Source organism: Squalius cephalus, assembly GCF_949319135.1.
Source record: "Squalius cephalus genome assembly, chromosome: 3".
Taxonomy (NCBI): Eukaryota; Metazoa; Chordata; class Actinopteri; order Cypriniformes; family Leuciscidae; genus Squalius; species Squalius cephalus.
In genome coordinates, this window is record NC_137124.1 from 58,474,431 (window position 1) to 58,493,726 (window position 19,296).

General features: G+C 36.9%; 1 protein-coding gene across 4 annotated transcripts; it reads left to right on the top strand.

Moving 5' to 3' along the window:
• The first annotated feature begins 2,142 nt into the window (after window positions 1-2,142).
• Window positions 2,143-18,576, top strand: dhodh (dihydroorotate dehydrogenase). 4 transcript variants are annotated; one of them, XR_013820551.1, is made up of 9 exons: window positions 2,143-2,236; window positions 4,254-4,466; window positions 5,868-6,067; window positions 9,456-9,538; window positions 9,780-9,967; window positions 11,935-12,048; window positions 12,544-12,697; window positions 14,843-15,009; window positions 17,705-18,576. XR_013820551.1 is itself a non-coding variant. In XM_079866473.1 (9 exons), the coding sequence occupies exons 1-9, from the start codon at window positions 2,219-2,221 to the stop codon at window positions 17,775-17,777; spliced, it is 1,203 nt and encodes a 400-aa protein (XP_079722599.1). In that variant the 5' UTR covers window positions 2,143-2,218; the 3' UTR covers window positions 17,778-18,576. The 4 variants fall into 4 exon arrangements, 3 of the variants coding, with proteins under 3 accessions (XP_079722599.1, XP_079722600.1, XP_079722601.1); XM_079866473.1 differs by having other exon boundaries at window positions 14,850-15,009; XM_079866474.1 differs by having other exon boundaries at window positions 2,183-2,271; window positions 14,850-15,009.
• The last annotated feature ends 720 nt before the right edge of the window (window positions 18,577-19,296 follow it).

Consider the following 19,296-nt stretch of genomic DNA (forward strand, 5'->3'; position numbering starts at 1 on the left):
CCAGCAATAAACAAGCACTTGCTTTGAGACGGCCATGACTGATACAAGCTAAAAAGCAACCTTCAGTCCAGGAGCGTTTGAGTGGACTAGAAAACAGGGAGTCCACGTACATCTTAGGCAAATCTCAAATCTCACTTTGTGAAAACAGTGAATGTGAACTAACTTCATTAGGGAAATGGGGGCAGGCACTCAAATACATGCAAAGTCTGTCTTTAAACCAAGACTCTTCGAAAGCTTCCACTGCGTTGTTATCTATGATTGCAGATTTGTGGAATAAAGACATTTTGATTTTAAGCCACACGATCCTGTGCCGTGATGATGGAAAAGAGAGTCTCTGAATGTGTATATGTGTATATAAAGCCATGGAAGTACCATGACAAGTTTTCATACTTACATTATTCTAATTCTACATTGTGAAATAAATATTGTTGGCTTAACTTAAAAAAGGCCTTGAAATTTTGAGTTCATTGAAATTACAAATTTGTAGTTTGTTATCTGAACCACATAAATTAAGTTGATTTGACAAAAGAATAAATGTTGTGATAACAAATCATGAAAATATGTTTTACAGTGCAATAGTCAATATCAAATATTCTAATATTTAAAATTAAGCCTATATTACACAACTAACCAAATGCAACATTAACTGTGTTTATAATAGTCACGATTGACAGTGTTGTGTGTTATACGAATAATTCCTCTCAATTAACTGTTAATATCACACATTTATTTATTTATTATTACAGAAAATGTATAAATGTGTACAAATATACAACTCACAGCAAATATGAAAACAAATATATATGACGAGTGTATAAGGAGAAACAATTAATGTCAGGGGTGAACAATTACATATTAAAGTGACAGTGTCTTTTTTGTCTTTAATATTAAGTCGTGCAATCCTGAGACCCAAAAAAAAAAAGTTTTTTGAATTTAGTTTTTTTTTTCATGTCATCACATTGTTTAGAGCAAAAGAAACAAATGGTAAAAAAAAAAAAAAACTTTTTTGAAAAATGATATTTTATTCATACGTTATGTATAGGCAAAAACAATGTTTTTTTTTGTTGTTTTTTTCAATCACCAATAAATTTTGGGGTTTCAGGATTTTTTTAACCAAAATTTGTATAAAGATGATTCTCAACTATGTTATGAAAGATATAACGGAATGAATTGATACACCATTTTACTTTATGCAATATGTAAAATGGCCATAAATTAATATTCCCATTCAATGCAATGTATCTATTACACTGCATCTAATTTGCACATTAATGTGTTCTTGGAAGCAACATTTAATGAAAAAAGAAGTGTGATAATTGGCAACATTTTAATAATAATATCTAATATTTCATAGGAATATTTATGTATAATGTATTTCCATATTGACTTGTTGTGTCTTTATGCTTTAAGTCCTGATGTCCTCTACAGTGGACACGTATGAAATCAACGCCCTGTTCTGTAACACAAAGTAATTTTTTTATTTGAAACCCCTTAACATTTTCCTGAGATGTTGGTTTATGAAATACAATTTGCAAAGTAGTCCGATTTAAATTAGAATTACAATATATTATCATATTTCCTACATTTGATCACTAAATTAATGTAAGACATTTTTTAAAGACCAAGGAGAAGTTGTTTTCATGGTGAAACCTCCAAACATTTGGTCTCTCTGAAAAGACCTGAATGTGCTCTTTACAGGACACCCAGGTCGTGACATGTGACATGTATGATGTCAGAGAAATTCACTAAAATATAATGTCCACTACAGTGGACAAAAGTCTATTCCTGAGTCCCAGGAGGGTGTTTAATTTTTGTTTATAAAATGCCCACAGTTTGGCTTAGATTTAGCCCATTTCTTCACATGAATGTGATATTTTCCAAGTAAAATAAATAGTTGTATGAGAAAAGAAATATAGGCTACTTTTGGAATCAATGGTATCCTGTACAAAATACATCATACAGATCAATTTGTCGCTATTAATGTTCCAAACCGCCTAGAAATGAAGCTAGAGACATCAAACTAAAAAAAAAAAGTCTCGAATATACACATTCAAAGAAAAGATGGATCACAATATCACACATTTAGCTGTGTTAACACCTGTTGGGATTTTTGTTCTCGGGGCTACTTTATTCTCGCGAGATTTCGTCCCGGAAGTGACTGGTGAAGCTCTGCACGTTGTTTGGATTGACTGTCATGTAACCTATTCATGCAACACTCATGGCGGGACGACTGAAGGTGAATGTTAATATAGAGTTTGTTTTAGTGTTTCGGTAAGCGTTATTTACTCCAGCAGAGCATGCATTTACAGCTGTCATATCTGGCACTTTTTCCTAGTTTTGTGTCTCAAACGTTTTTCAGTCAGCTGATTTTCCCAGTTAAATTCTGTGAATATGAAATTTCATATTAATATTTGATTGCAATGACAGGTTTAATTGTATTAAACGTTGTGTTTTGTTATTTGTCGAAAGCTGTTCTGATGATTGTACCAGGATAATGCCAAGGGTATTTTGGACGTACCATGGAAAATATAACAAAATCGATATGGTAACCATTAAGTACAATAGTATTATGCCACCACTAAGTTAGGCTTTATAGTGGTAAAATAATATTTGTTTTGTTTTTTAGTGAATACTTAGCCTGTAATATATCATTTCAGTACTAAAGGCAAAAACGTGCATGTGTCCACAAATATGATTTTGATCTTTAGTTCACGTTTATAGTGTCACTTCGTGTCAAATTAACCACATTTCAGAAACTTCCACAGCTCAATGTTTTTTTTTTTTTTTTTTGAAGAAAGACAAACATAAATAGTAATGAAAGCCAAAATATTAAATATCATAGATGAATATTTACTGGCCAATCCACTATTTTGTAGAGTGGGGTCAAAATGATCATTTTCACCTGAGATTTGGAGCCATATTACAATGGCGTAAAAGATGGCAGCATCATTTTTTTAATTGTACACTGAGATTGGTAGGTCTATTAGTCAAATCTGTTTACTTTAGCAATCTTTGATTCATTATATGCCAACGGTGGCAGTTCACAAATGGGGAAAATGGCAGAAATCCACTGAGATGGTCAAGTTGAGTCACATTAACTTGCTCTCAAAAGTTTATTTATAAGAATCTATATTTTAATCCATTTTTGGGATATTTGGAAGAAGGGATTTTGTCCTTAAAGCTTCTGAAGCTACCAAGAGTACAAATACGCATTATCGTAAATGTTACAACATTGAGATCCCAATTTCTCTGGGATTGACCCATATAGGGCCTTAACATTTTCAGAAGTTTCATAGGAACAAGAATCTAAAATTATGTTAAGATTCATCGCAAACTTTGGAAAAATGGCAGGTATTGTTGTATGTATGCAATTGTTTTGATAAAAGGAAACGAGATACATTTCTGGTTTTAATATTATTCGTTCTTCAGGCATTCTTCTTTAAACACAATAAATATCTGCTGTTTGAAAACATTTGATTTTTCGATCATAGGTAAAATTCATCAATTTGAACACTGAGATCCCCGTATCTATGGGACTGAATCATACAGGACCTTAAAAATATAGATTATAAAAGAAAATATTATTAAGAATTAGAATCTAGAAGAATATTGAGACAACTTTTAGAGTAACAGGCATGCAAACTTTGAAAAAGAATATTTATGGCAGTTTCTATGCAATTATGTTGATAGAAAAAAAAACAAGATGCATTTCTAGTTTCAAAAATATCTATTTTTCAGATATTCCTCAAAATTAAGATACCAAATGAAATTTTAAGAACCAGAATCTAAAAAGATATTAAGATATCTTTAATATTTCTTGAGTTACAGGCATGCAAACTTGGGGTAAAAGAAAAAAAACACGAAGTGCTTTTCTCCATTTTTGAGCTGTCGGCGTTGGCATATAATGCAACACAGATTGCTCAACAGATTTCATGAATAGACCTACCAATCTCTTTGTAAAAATAAAATTATGCTGCCATCTTTCTAAAATAATTTTTACTTCACTGTAATTTGGCTCCAAATCTCATGTGAAAATTGTCATTTTGACCCCCTTGAATATTTTGGCTTTCATGTATTCATGTATTTCAATTGTAGCCAGGCAGAGACCTCTGGTTGAGTTGACCGAATGACCCAAAAGTGTGCGATTGGGATCCTTTCTTTTAAAATGGGGTTATTGAGGTTTCAGCAGATAATGGGTTTTAGAAGAAAGGATGGTCTCTTGTTGCTCAAGTATCCTCTCTTGCTCTTTGCAGAAACAAGCGAAAGATGCCTTAAAGATCATCGGATGTGGCAGTGGCGTGTTCCTGGGATACCTCACGGCCTCGGGAGACGAGCACTTCTATGCCGATGCTCTCATGCCAGTGTTGCAGAGGTTTGTGGGAGCGGAGACGGCTCATGTTATGGCTGTCCGGTTGATTGGACTTGGACTTGTGCCTCTCAACAACTACAAGGATCCAGCGTCACTGGTCAGTGTGTGAAACACCAGTGATGGATAGACTGCGATGCTGTTGACTAGGCTGATTAATAATTTGAGGTACTTTGCATTGTAGGGATGCACAATTTATCGGCCACCATATCGGTATCGGCCGAGATGCATTCGTTTTTTAATGTTATTGTTATTGGCCTGACAAGAAAATTTGGCTGATATATTAAAGGAGAACTCCGGTCAATTTTAACATTGAGCTCATTTTTTTGTAAATTTGGAGTGCTGTCAGTACAGAGAACAACGACAAAAATCAGTGTTGCCTACACCGAGTTATTCTATTTTTAAAATTTGCACCCTGTTGACTTCAATGGGGCAAGTTTTAAACCTGCTTTTAGCCTCTTAACATCCTTGATGTGTCATTACAAGTGCACAGGTCATGTGAGTGATTCCTTCAGAGTGAACACAGTGAATCTGACTGCAGTAGATGTGAAAGATATGAATAAAAATGATGTTATTTCAGCCAGCGCTCATACCTGTATTTACATCCTGTTTTCGGTCGAAGCCCACAGTAATCGATTGTCGAGTTCGGGCACATGATCGTACGTACTAAACCAATGCGCGTGAACTTGACAATCGACTACTGTGGACTTCAACTGAAAACAGGAAGTAAATACAGGTATGTGCACTGGCTGAAATAACATCATTTTTATTCATATCTTTCACATCTACTGCAGTCAGACTCACTCGTGTTCACTCTGAAGGAATCACTCACATTTTCTGTGCACTTGTAATGACACATCAAGGATGTTAAGAGGCTAAAAGCAGGTTTAAAACTTGCCCCACTGAAGTCAACAGGGTGCAAATTTTAAAAAGAGGATAACACGGTGTAGGCAACACTGATTTTTGTGGTTGTTCTCTGTACTGACAGCACTCCAAATTTACAAAAAAATGAGCTCAATGTTATAATTGACCGGAGTTCTCCTTTAAAGCCGATAAAAATAATGTATTATTTCCTTCAGCTGAAACACTTCAGATGTGCTCTGTTCAACATGATGGTTTTGAATAGCTTGAAATATGATTGGATTCACTTTGAAAAGGAAAATATTGAAGTCTGTCATATCGGCTACATAGTTATATTGAGAACTGTGTGTTTGGGATGTGGTGAGACTTCTGTTTTTGTAATCAGGCTTTAAAAAAATTATATTGTATTTATATTTATCGGCCAATATATCGGTTATCGGCTTTCAAATAAAGAATTGTTGGAATTATCGGTATCGGAACAAAATGTTCGTATCTGTGCATCCCTACTTTGGAGATTTGTAAAACTGCAAGATTCGCCGGTAAGCATTCAGATTAGCTTTCACTATATCTGCTTAATGGGTCAGGACAGTTTTATTAATATTTCAGGGAAAGACAAAGTAATTTAGTTTTTCCTCATCAGGAAGTGCATGTGATGGGTCGAAAGTTCCAGAACCCAGTTGGGATAGCAGCCGGCTTCGACAAGAACGCTGAGGCCGTGGATGGCCTCTATAAACTGGGCTTTGGGTTCGTGGAAGTGGGGACGGTCACCCCGAAGGCTCAGGACGGAAACCCAAAGCCCCGTGTGTTCAGGCTGGAGTCAGACCAGGCGGTCATTAACAGGTGAGGATGTGGTTTCTCTGCGGAGACAAACCTATGGGTATCCATAATCAATAATAATCATAATTCAAAGTCCTCTTCGTCTTGTGCTGCACATATATTGTGTGATGAGTATAGTGCATTATTTATAGAATTAATTACAGAACACAACTCTTAGCTCTTTTCTTTCTTAAAACTACACTGTGTAATTTTTTAAGTTGATTCTTAGCAAAAAACACTTTGTTCTTTCAAAATGATATGTGCTCATTAATGTGTAATCACTTCTACCAACTAATCAAGTATTCTCGTAAGTGTAGAATCTGCCATTTAGAATACATACGAGCGAGTCGCTCAAATGGCGGAAGCCAGGCCCAGGGTGGGTAATCGGGAGAATTCCCGGTGGGCCGCTTCACTTTTGGGCCGGTCGAGGATTTTTTTTCATTTTTTTTTCACATTTGTCACGTTAGGCTACACACGTTCCGCATTCTGACACCGCAGCGCGCAGCCTCTGCATGGGTTGTACCATGTGAGGGAGTTCGCCCCTCCCCTCCTATAGAGTTGGTTGGGTCCATAGCCGTCTTTTCAAAACGTTTTCTCAGGTAGGCTACCGCGGCACCGCCTACCGATAGCTGGGCCGGCCCTACCGTAACGGTACGCATCAGGGAGGATGGATGGGAGGAAGAGGCCAGGAGGTATGGAAGCTTGTTTCCGCCACAGAATAAAACATTTTAAAAGATAATTGCAACTTTTTATCTCACAATTGCGAGTTTACATCTCACAATTCTGACTTTATTTCTCAGAATTGCGAGATATAAAGTCAGAATTGCGTGAAATAAAGTTGCAATTGCGTGTTATAAAGTCAGAATTGCATGAAATAAAGTCGCAATTGCTTCTTATAAAGTCAGAATTGCAAGATATAAAGTCAGAATTGCAAGATATAAAGTCAGAATTGCGTGAAATAAAGTTGCAATTGCTTCTTATAAAGTCTAAGTGAATTATTATTTAACCTTTACATTATTTGTTGATCCACGGTATTAATACAAACTACACAATAGTAAGAGCTGAACTGTTGCTTCATTTATCCAATTTGGAAAAAGCGTTAATTTGGAATTCCACCATGGAAAAAGTGGGCCGGTCTTGGGCCTGAAACTCCCGGGCTGAAAAGTGGCCCCACTCCGGCCCTGGCGGAAGCCATGTTGCGCCTCCATTTTGAAAATACATTAGCCAAAGAGGGACATACCTGGAAATTCAAGCTTCGCCTTTCGCGTGTTTACACTCAGTGGCACCGTGACGAGTGCGAGGGGAGATTACTCGCGACTGCCGGCAGATTTGAAATAATACGGTCCACCGTAGGAGTTAAAACGCCCTTGGAATGGGAGGGGCTAAAGTAATATTCAGTTGGTAGTCATAAACAATTTCACCGCTAGATGGGAGAAAATCCAACACAGTGTAGCTTTAAAAGGAACTTAATGTTTTAACTTCTGTAACATCGTCGCTGTCTTGCCTCGTATCTCCATATTTCGTCTTTTTTTTTAAATCCGTAAATCATTTCTGTTGGTCACCCTTTATGTCTGTCTGAGGGTTTTGTAAATATCTAAACCACTGAAAAGTATTAAAGAGAGCTTGTGACTAAACCTCGTAACGCCATTGGGTCCTAAAACTGTCAGTCAAACCTCATAACTCCGCCCACCTCTGAAGTGTCGCGCGCAGTTTGAATCGTCTCTGCTTGTTTGCAATGCAATAATAAGTAAACTGGTTGAACTGGTTGTTTGAATAAGTACAGCATTTCTTTACTCAAGAAACACTATATATATATATATATATATATATATATACAGTGCTATGCATAAGTTTAGACACCCATGCTAAAGTTGACTAAAAAGAGGAATAAAAAATCATCTTTTGGAAATTGAACTTAATGCCTTAATTAAAAAAATTAGGAAAAATCCAACCTTTAAGGACACCAATTTTCTTTGTGAATGAATAATGCATCGTAAATAAATAAATGTTCTTCCTTAAAATACAGGTTGCATAAGTCTGGACACCCCTATTTTAAATTCCCAAAGAGGCAGGCAGATTTTTATATATATATATATATATATATATATATATATATATATGAAGAGTTCAGATGCAAAAGCCTCTAAGTGCCATCTGAAATTTTCTTCTAGAATGATCCTTTTTATCAAGCTTTTATATTTAAGTTAAGTTATTTCACTTAAATGACAATTAATAGGTAATTTGCATTGCCATTTAAGTGAAATTATTGAACTTATATATGAGCTATATATATGAGCTTGATAAAAATGATCATTCTAGAAGAAAATTTCAGATGGCACTTAGAGGCTTTTGCATCTGAACTCTTCATATATATTTGTCTAATATTTCTTTATTTGCTACAATAAACTTAATTACCTGTAAGTAGATGAAAACGTAATGTGATGCACAGATGCACGTATGTCTGACATTCGCTGGTCAAAAAACTTGTAACTCCATTTGAGCTTGATTTCGGTAAAATGTTAATAATATAACGACACATGCAAATGAATGACTATACATATAAAGCCACAATATCAACTTTCACAGTGCAGTGTTTAATTATTTATTATTAATTATTATTTTCCTGAAAAGTAGCGTTTTTGGAGACAGTGAGGATACAGAAAATGTATTGAAATGATTTTAATCTTTTCACAGCCGTATTCTATAATCTCTTCTGGAACTTCAGTGCACGATCTGTGAGCTGTGCTTTTTCATTCATACTTAAGAGTGAATGAAGTTTATTGCTAAATTTAATAAGTATATAGGTTTTTGTTGTTGTTGTTTTGTATAAATAAGCTTGAACTGAATCCCAATTTCTGACTTGACAAGGTTTTCTAATTTCTATTTTTTGCTGATGTCAACATCAAACACTATAAATGTCATTAATATCAGCAATACTGTCAGCCAGTGTTGTGTACATGTTCTTCACAAGCATTCAAACCAGGGTGGAGTCGCTCCAGATGGAGTAAGCAAGTGCTGTTTGTCCATGTTGCCGGTTTTGAATGCCAAATGCTGCTCGCCATGTGAAAGTTTAAGTCTGGACTTTCTCTTTTAAAATGCGTAGGATTTGAACAAACCCCTAACATGCATATTAAACTGCACGCGTTCCATGATTGTTTATGCTACAGACATCAATTACGGCTTCAATTGTGTTCTTTTTTTATAAGCAATTGCCAATAGGCCAATAAACTTAAACCTGGCTCACAATAATTGGTAACACTGTAGTAGTACCATGGTACTGATGAAAATGTATCCTTATGATTATCAAACTCAAATATTATGGTGCTTCGAGGAATACCGTCCTGATAGTTTCTCCAAAATATGGTACTTAATAAGTAAATGTCAAATATTATAATTGTATAATATGTTTCAGATATGGATTCAATAGTTGTGGCCTTTCTGCGGTGCAAGAACGGTTGAAAGCCAGAAAGCATGTGCAGTCAGACCTAACAAAAGGTAAATAACAGACACACAACTGCTTAATTACACTCTTATTTATTAAAGGCAGCAGGGGAATGTGGGTATGAGTTTCCATTTTTTATCTTAACTCAGTGAAAATATCTTTACATAATATAATTTCCCTTAATGCCTTGGAAAAAAAGACATTCACTGCTTTTTCCTACTTATTTGAATACATCTGAGTGGCTTCGCCAGGAAAGTCATGCTTCTCTGTAACCATATGAATGTCTAATCTCAGCGGGTAAACCTCTCGGCGTGAACCTGGGGAAGAACAAGCTTTCTGCAGACGCGGTGTCAGATTATGTGGAGGGTGTGCGGACACTGGGTCCTCTCGCTGACTACCTGGTAGTGAACGTGAGCAGTCCCAACACTCCCGGCCTGAGAGACCTACAGGGCAAGGAAGAACTGCGCCACCTCCTGGACAAGGTAATACTTCATTCCAGGTCTGAAAACTGCAGTAAAGGGTTAGTTCACCCAAACAATGAAAACTCTGTCAGTAATCACTCTCCCTCATGTTGTTCCAACCCCGTAAGACTTTCGTTCATCTTCAGAACACAAATTAAGATATTTTTGATTAAATCTGAGAGCTGTCTCACTCCTCCATAGGCTTCTTTGTTATTGAAACTTGCCGGCCCAGAAAGTTAGTAAAGACAATGTTTAAAATAGTCCAAGTGACTACAGTGGCTCAACCTTAAGTTCATCAAGCGACGAGAATACTTTTTGTGTGCAAAAAACACCAAAATAACGACTTTATTCAACTCTTGGGTTGTACATCAGAACGGAGGCTCACTATTGGCCAGCGTCACACACGACCAGTTTCGGCCAATAGTGAGCCTTCAGACGTACAACCCAGAAGTGCTGCGCTGTTATACTATGTGAACTCACTCAAGCCCACACAGAAGAAAATGAAGAGTTGAATAAAGTATTCTCGTCGCTTGATAAACTTAAGGTTGAGCCACTGTAGTCACTTGGACTATTTTAACGATGTCTTTACTAACTTTCTGGACCGGCAAGTTTCAATAACAGAGAAGCCAATGGAGGAGTGAGACAGCTCTCAGATTTCATCAAAAATATCTTAATTTGTGTTCCGAAGATGAACAAAAGTCTTACGGGGTTGAACAACATGAGGGAGAGTGATTACTGACAGAATTGTCATTGTTTGGGTGAACTAAACCCAGTAACTGCTCTCAACAACATCCAACACGGTCTAGAAGAATCTCTTCCTGTTGAAACATTATATTGTGTATATATGTCAGCTTTAATCTGCTATAGTAAGAATTTAGCCAATTAAACTGCTTGAAACTAATTTTATTTTGTTAGAATAGATGGTTGGTTTTGAATGGCCATCAATGAAGAAAAATGCACCTGGCCCATAATGGTGTACTTACGACAAAAGCTAACTGGTAGGAATGAACGATATATCGGCCACCATATCGGCATCGGTCGATATATGTTAATTTGTAATGTTATCGTTATCGGCCCGATAAGAAAATTTGGCCGATATATTACAGCTGAAAAATAATTTATTATTTCATACAACTGAGACACTTCAGATGAATTGCTTAAAATATGATCGGAATCACTTAAAAAAAAGGAAAATATAGTCATATAGGCTGCATAAAATTATAATGAGAACATTATAATTGTGTGCTTGGAACACAATTTTTGTTATTATTATTATTATTATTATTACACAATTATTTAATGGTGAGACTTTTGTTTTTGTATTAAGGCTCTCAGAAATTATATAAAAATTTAGATTTATCGGCCAGTATATCGGTTATCGGCTTTTGAATATAAAGAATTATCGGTATCGGACAAAATACCGATATTATTTCGGTATATATATAAAAGAGACAGATTTTAGCAACTTCCAGTTTTATTGCAGATATTTTGAGCCAGTTTCCCAGGAAGTGATGATTTTGTTCTCTTGAACACATGGGCTGGAAACGCTGCTTTTTTTTTCCGCGAGTGTTTTATGCGATATTCCAATTTTGCGCACAAGTTAAATTCTCCACTTTGGATGTAAATATAGCTGCCGTCTCAAAGTACATGGAACATTAAATAATTTGCAATAAAAAAAAAGTGTTATATGAAAAGAAATTGGTGATAAATCTGTTTAATATACGTATCAGTCCTACGGTATGTTCACACCATCATGATATCGCTGCACTACAATTAGTAAGATTTGTTTTGAATCTTGTTTTTGTATAAAAGTGAGTGAAATCTTTTATTTTCTGGTGAAAATAAACTTCAAACAAGTGAAATCTGTATTGCCAGATATTTTTATTATCAGATCTTGCATTAAAACGAATGAACTTATGTGTGCAAATCAGTCTTTACAAGAAATTCTTTATTTTCATCATTCGGTCTTGGTGTTGGTGGTTATTCAGGTGCTTAAAGAGCGTGATTCTTTGCGGACGGAGAAGCGACTGCCTGTGGTCGTGAAAATCGCCCCAGATCTTTCTACACAGGACAAGCAAGACATTGCTGAGGTCATCATGGAGGTCAGTCTTAGACACAATTCACAGGTCAAAAAAATATGTGGGAAAATATTATGGCTGGTTCATTTACAAGATGGGCAAGTTCCAGTTCCAGTTCCAGTTCAATTTATTGTCAATTCTTACTCCATGTACAGAACATAAAGAAGATTGAAATTTCGTTTCCCTCAGACCCATGGTGTTAAAATCCCCAACACAACACTAGACAATTATTAAGAATTATATATAAAATCACAATACAAACATTCGGCACATGATCATTTCAAATAAGTTAAAAGAATAATAGCAGCAATTTTTTAAAATGTCTAGTGCACTGTGTTCGTATGTATGTATCTATGTGTGTGCGCATGTTTGTATGTATGTGTGTGTATATACATGTGTGCATATCCATTTGCTCTTATGACAAAGAGTCAAAGTTCAGTGCAGAGAGGGAGGTACTAAAAAGGCGGGAGGAAGAGAGTTCATAATTACAGGATTTTTGTTGTTTTGTGTGGTTTTTAGGTTGGCATTGATGGTTTAATGGTTTCCAACACCACTATTTCCAGACCGGACACTCTTAAAGACCCTAAAAAACATGAAATAGGAGGACTGAGCGGTCAGCCTCTGAAGGAGCTGTCGACTCAAACGGTGCGAGAGATGTACGCACTGACTCAAGGTACCCTTAAAGACTTATTTTCATCTTAACACATTTCTTTTGTATTTAGACTTTTCTTTTGTGACTGATAGATTGAAATTAGGGTGTCGATAATCGTGATTAAGGCTGTCTCTAACGATCATTTTTGGTAATTGATTAATGCGTTGATTATTTTGACGATTAATCAGATTTCTTTCTTTTTTTTTTAGACACGGGCAAAATCTTTTAATCAAGCATTGAATTTGTGAATCGCGCTATTGAAATACAATGAAAAACATTATCATGTTAATTAGGGGTGTTGCAGTATAACAGTATTGCCGATAATTAGAGCCCGACCGATATGGATTTTTGGGCGCCGATGCCGATACCGATAAAAAAAAAGCCAGATACCGATATATCGGCCGATATTATTTATGTGTATATTATAATACAGTAGCAATATTATTTATGTGTATTATAGTACAGTAAGTTTGGACACACTTTACAATTGGTGTGTACAAACTTTTGATGGGTACTAGAGCCCGACCGATAAAGGATTTTGAAGGCCGATACCGGTACAAATATTTGTTGGTTTTAAAATCCGATATTCCGATATATCGGACGATTTTTTTTTTTTTTTTCAGAAACGCACAACAAAACATTAACAAATTTCCCTAACATTAGTTATTTGTAGTTATTTATGAGTTTTAACTAAAATAATATGATAATGCATTTTAAAAAGAAACTTGTTTCTTTTATTGTCACAACAGAACAGAGGAACATCAAAATATATTAAAGTTCTGATAAATAAAATGTATAAAAATACAAACTTAAGATTTTTTTTTAAGACTAAACGTTTAGTCCTTTGAACAAAAACAACAATTTCACATTCAAATTGACAACAAATTCAAATTGTCATAATTTACTCTCTCAAGTTGTTTTTTTCTTCTGTTGAAAATAAGTTATTTGGATGAATGTGGGTAACCAAACAGTTGATGTACCCCAGTGACTTCCATAGTATATTTTTCTCCTTTGGAAGTCAATGGGGACCAGCTACTGTTTGGTTACCCACATTCTTCAAACTATTAATATTAGAAAAATATTAGAAGGAAATTAATACAGTTGGAACAACATTAGAGTGCCTGTAAATAATGGGATCATTTTTATTATTGGGTGAACTATCCCTTTAAGGACAAGCGGCAATGTGTTTACAATTGCTACTGTCTCTTTAAAAGAACGCGCTGAGAAACGCACACGTTAGAACAGCGCATCAGCATTTAAAATTAAATGTTTAACCGACAAAGCATTAAAGCACATGCACATTATTAACTTTTGTGAACTGCAGTGTTAACATTTTATGTGAATATAGCCTACGTCGCGTTGTTCCGCTTCACTCTCGGCTTATTTAACCGCAGCAAAACTGGACATGAGTCACGAATTTTGTCATCCTTATTTGAGTTAAGAGAACTGATAGGGATGTTCTTTTAATTGTTATTCAAGCAATGTATGTCTCGTGAGTCGTTACCAACTCACCATGAACACACTTCACCGATGATCTCACTCGCGGTTCTCTCTGCCCGACTCTGGCTGGATCAGCAGGTTGCAGAATGTGTGGCGCGTTATACACGAGTGTTGCCAACAGGGACGGTGTAGAGTGCCCTCTGGTGGACAAACTATACAACGCAACACTCATAACATGGTTGAAGGGTGTTTCGTCCGTTTTTATTTTATTTTTGAAATATTCATTTATCGGCCGTTATAAATGCCGATACCGATAGTTTTGAAAATGCCTAATATCGGCCGATAATATCGGCCTGCCGATATATCGGTCGGGCTCTACCGATAATCATGATATTTAAAATATGAAAATATGGCACATAAAGATAAAATACAATAAATAAGGCTATGTGAGAGTTTAGTTTAGCGCTCCATAATGCCTAGGTTTCATTCATACTCTTTTATCAGTTTTGTTTTTTAGTCTCAAGGTAACAAATAAGTGGAATTGTTTCTTTCGTATGTAATATTGAGATTGATTAAAGACAAAGAAAAGAAAAAACACAAATCATTGACTGATAGCATTATTTTTTCCAAGACTTCTATAGATGTAGTGAACCTCAGATATCGTGTCAGCCCTAATTGAAATGTACATGTGAATTTGATTAATAAGGAAATAATCTTTTGTGTGAGTTTGTAGGGAAGTTGCCCATTGTTGGCGTGGGTGGAGTGGCCAGTGGACGGGACGCTCTGGATAAGATCCTCGCGGGAGCTTCTCTCGTGCAGCTCTACACGGCTCTCGTGTACCAGGGTCCGCCTGTAGTCAACAGAATCAAGAGAGAGCTGGACGATCTGTTGAAGTGAGCATACCAATGCTTTTAACACTTCTCTAGATATTAGGGGTGTAACGATACAAGTGTTCGCCTCAAACCGTCATGGTTCTGTGCATACAGACAAACACAAGCTGCGTTTCCATTACAGATTTGCGCAAAAATCTTTGCGATATTTTCTAAATGTCGATAAAAAACGATTGCGAAATTACAGCGTTTCCATTGACTGATGGTTATGCGACTAAAACGTCTTTTTTCTTTTCCTCTTGCGATAAGTCTTTCCAAAAATCATGGCGACGGATGTTAGTAGGTTTACGCGTATCACAGCCGCGCACAAATATTTCCTATTTCGAATTGCCTGAAAAAACACCTCATGAAAGCGTAAAAACTTTTTTGCAATATATGGGAGATTATGCGAAAATTGCATGTTTCCATTGGCCATATTTTCAATTCGCAATTTCAATTTGTTTTAAATGCCGGAGTATTTTAAAGCTGCAGTCCGCAGTTTTTCCTCTTTGTCGCCATCTCTGTTCGAAATCTGCAATTGCAGTTACTCGCGGAGTTATCAACTTTACGTGGGTTGTGCCTCGGCTCGGCTCGGCACAGCGTGGATGAATCCAGTGTTTTGAGGAGAATGTGCGTCTGTCAGTCGCTGCCGGTGTGGATCCTGGCATTCGCAATCACAGATTATACTTTTGGGAAGTATGACCAACATAAGAGTTTTCACCGGGAAATGTCGTCTGAACAAGTAACATCCACTTTTGTTCTGACACACTAAAATCACGCCGATTAAATCTAACGATCGCTTATCATATCACGTCAAACCGTGCAAATTATACTTTCTCAAATTCTTAATGTTAAGAACATCAGCATTGCGTGACTACATTTAATGCCCTTCCGATTTTATCCTTGTTTTCGCACGGGCCGGTTACAGTCTCTTTATTTCTCCGAAGTCTTTCGCGTTTTACAGCGGGTGAATCTCCAGTTGGTGATTGCCGTTCTAACGTTTCTGGATCCGCCATCATATTAATAAGTTTAATTATATCAAGTGCTGTGAGAAAAGGCTATAAATCTCCAGCATCCTCACACTCATCGCCGACTAGCCGAGACTCTTCGTTATGTGTTCAGATGTGACGTAATGACGCAAACACATGCTCGAATCTCCCGTGGAAATCCACCAGTACCACTGGAGTTAAATACATTATTACAAGCTTACCGTTTTGAATCGAGCTATGGCAAGCAGAGAGTGTTGAACACTGGCTGGTTACGTACTTGCTCAAATTTATTTGGATCATTTTTAACCCCAAAAAACACGGACTGCAGCTTTAAGTGGTTTTCGCTGTTATAATGAGACAAAATCATTTGGCAATGTGCCGATTTGTGTCGTGTAAATCTCACTACAGTCCAGTGACGACATATGAGTGTCCTGGAAATATGAATCCTCAGGTGTCGCGTCACTCGCTGTCTCCTCGTGGAAAGATGAAGTAGACTCTTCTTCTCCTTCTCGCTCATCTTTACGCAATTACTTGAAAAAGCGGAATATTGAACTTTGTGCATCCGCCATTGTCACCGCATGCTAATGAACTCTCACGCGCAAAGAAAACTAATCTCTGCACAAGTGTTACTTTGCTTTATTCTATTTAATTAGTACTTTTATAACACAAGATGCTTTTTAGTTTTATAGCTGATTGTGATCAAATACCAAATACTCTTTTGCAAGAGTGCATTACTGCTCAGTGCTTAATACACTAACCTGAAGCGATGCGATAAGATTCCAGCGACAAATAATGTGTCTGTCCACACTAGACGCGACGCGACTGCGAGGTGACTCAAAATCAATCAAAACCCACAGCCAATCAGAACAGTGTGTGGGCGGAGTCAGCCAATCAGAACAGTGTGTGGGCGGAGTCAGTCAATCAGAACAGCGTATGGGCGGAGTCAGTCAAACAGCGTGTGGGCGGAGTCAGTCAATCAGAACAGCGTGTGGGTGGAGTCAGCCAATCAGAACAGCGTGTGGGCGGAGTCTCGCGGCACCAGAGAGTAATATCGACGGCACTCGCAAGAAAATGGATAAGTTGCTGCATAATCAAATTCACAAATATTACACCATTTAAACATTATTAAAATACATAGGCTGAGTTACTAAAACAATCTTTGTCAAAGAATACACTTGTTTGTTCACAGTTTAAACGTTCTTGTTTCCATTTGTTTAATTTCAAGATCTGAGGTGAATTATCCATTGTTGCTTTTACAGCTTCAAAGCTGGAGCACCAAATGATATTCAGAGTCACATTACACGCTTTAAACATTAAATAAAGCACATAAACAGTACCTGAGATTATCATCAACACACTTTGTGTTTGTTGTTCCAGCGCGACATCGCAGAAAAATAGAAACCGTTTCTAAAACAGAATCGTCGCGTGTCGCCGTCGCGGCTGGTTAAACACTCGGATTAACAGGCATTTTATCGCGCGCCGCTTGTAGTTAGGACACGGTGTAATGGAGGCTGTACTGGACCAACTAGGGGACTAAATGCCACTAGGTGGAACAAACTGTAATTTGCACGACTCTGTTCAAAATATATAAGAAACCTAGCATTGGGGATCTGTTGCTTTTTCCTATTGTACCGAACTCGTATCGAACCGTGACTTCTGTGCACCGTTACACTCCTACTAAATTTAACAAACATAATGGTATTAAACACATTTGTTTTGTTTTTTAACAGGGCACAAGGCTTCACGTGTGTAGCAGAGGCCGTGGGTGCTGATCATAGAGACTCAGAGAAAACCCAAACGTGAGAGTCTGGACTCTTGTAATGCGTAACGCTCTGCGTTCACCACTGGCCGTTAATGGCCTTACGTCAGAGTCTCTTGTACATTACATTCATTTACAGAACTGGAACCACTCTGGATTGTGTTTTAGAAATGACGTGCCTTGGTGGTGTTATAAATGTAAAAAGAGTTAAAGTAAAGGTGTGTATGAATTTGAATAAATGCTTAAGATTTGTGACAGGTAATGTTAACCGCTCAAACACTGTGGTAATGCATCCGATTATTACATTTCTGAACATTGTTGATGATGTACAGTATTTCCAGAGGATGAGGCTTATGATGTTTGTTAAATCTCACTCTTATTTCTAGACATTGAATCCAATGTCTGAACACACACACTTCCAAAACTCACTCAGTTTCTGTGACTTAACATTATTATTTTTTTATCTGAAACTTTTTTCATAACATTTCTGTATTTAACTGTAAATTAAAAAAGTCATTCAGACTTTAAAGGTGCAGTCATTTATTCCGTGTGATTGAGATTCAAGTCATATCACTATTCTTAAAAAACATAAATCATAATCGACTGCGTATGTGGAATTTCAACAATGGAAATTCTGCTTTTAATTCCAACTAAAGCAAATGTTATTTTTGATAATGTTGTGTTTGTGTGTCCGGCTGACCAAGCTGGAGCCTCTGCTCTTCATAGCCAATTGAAAAAGCAATACAATTTGCTTTAAGCAAAGTTAAACCAGTGACTTCTGTGGCTGTGGCCACACCAAATGACATTGCAATAAAAAAATGGCTGTTTTTAATGGCATGTATACTTCTCTTAATGTTTTTTTCAGTATAGTATGGTAAATATTGTGTGCCATGCTACAAATATACACTTACCTAAAGGATTATTAGGAACACCTGTTCAATTTCTCATTAATGCAATTATCTAATCAACCAATCACATGGCAGTTGCTTCAATGCATTTAGGGGTGTGGTCCTGGTCAAGACAATCTCCTGAACTCCAAACCGAATGTCAGAATGGGAAAGAAAGGTGATTTAAGCAATTTTGAGCGTGGCATGGTTGTTGGTGCCAGACGGGCCGGTCTGAGTATTTCACAATCTGCTCAGTTACTGGGATTTTCACGCACAACCATTTCTAGGGTTTACAAAGAATGGTGTGAAAAGGGAAAAACATCCAGTATGCGGCAGTCCTGTGGGCGAAAATGCCTTGTTGATGTTAGAGGTCAGAGGAGAATGGGCCGACTGATTCAAGCTGATAGAAGAGCAACTTTGACTGAAATAACCACTCGTTACAACCGAGGTATGCAGCAAAGCATTTGTGAAGCCACAACACGCACAACCTTGAGGCGGATGGGCTACAACAGCAGAAGACCCCACCGGGTACCACTCATCTCCTCTACAAATAGGAAAAAGAGGCTACAATTTGCACGAGCTCACCAAAATTGGACAGTTGAAGACTGGAAAAATGTTGCCTGGTCTGATGAGTCTCGATTTCTGTTGAGACATTCAGATGGTAGAGTCAGAATTT

Bases quoted from the DNA above. Each gene is read 5' to 3' on its own strand.
- dhodh (XM_079866473.1), top strand. The intron at 4,467-5,867 runs GTCAGTGTGTGA...TTTCCTCATCAG, and splicing joins ACAAGGATCCAGCGTCACTG to GAAGTGCATGTGATGGGTCG. The intron at 12,049-12,543 runs GTCAGTCTTAGA...TGTGGTTTTTAG, and splicing joins TTGCTGAGGTCATCATGGAG to GTTGGCATTGATGGTTTAAT.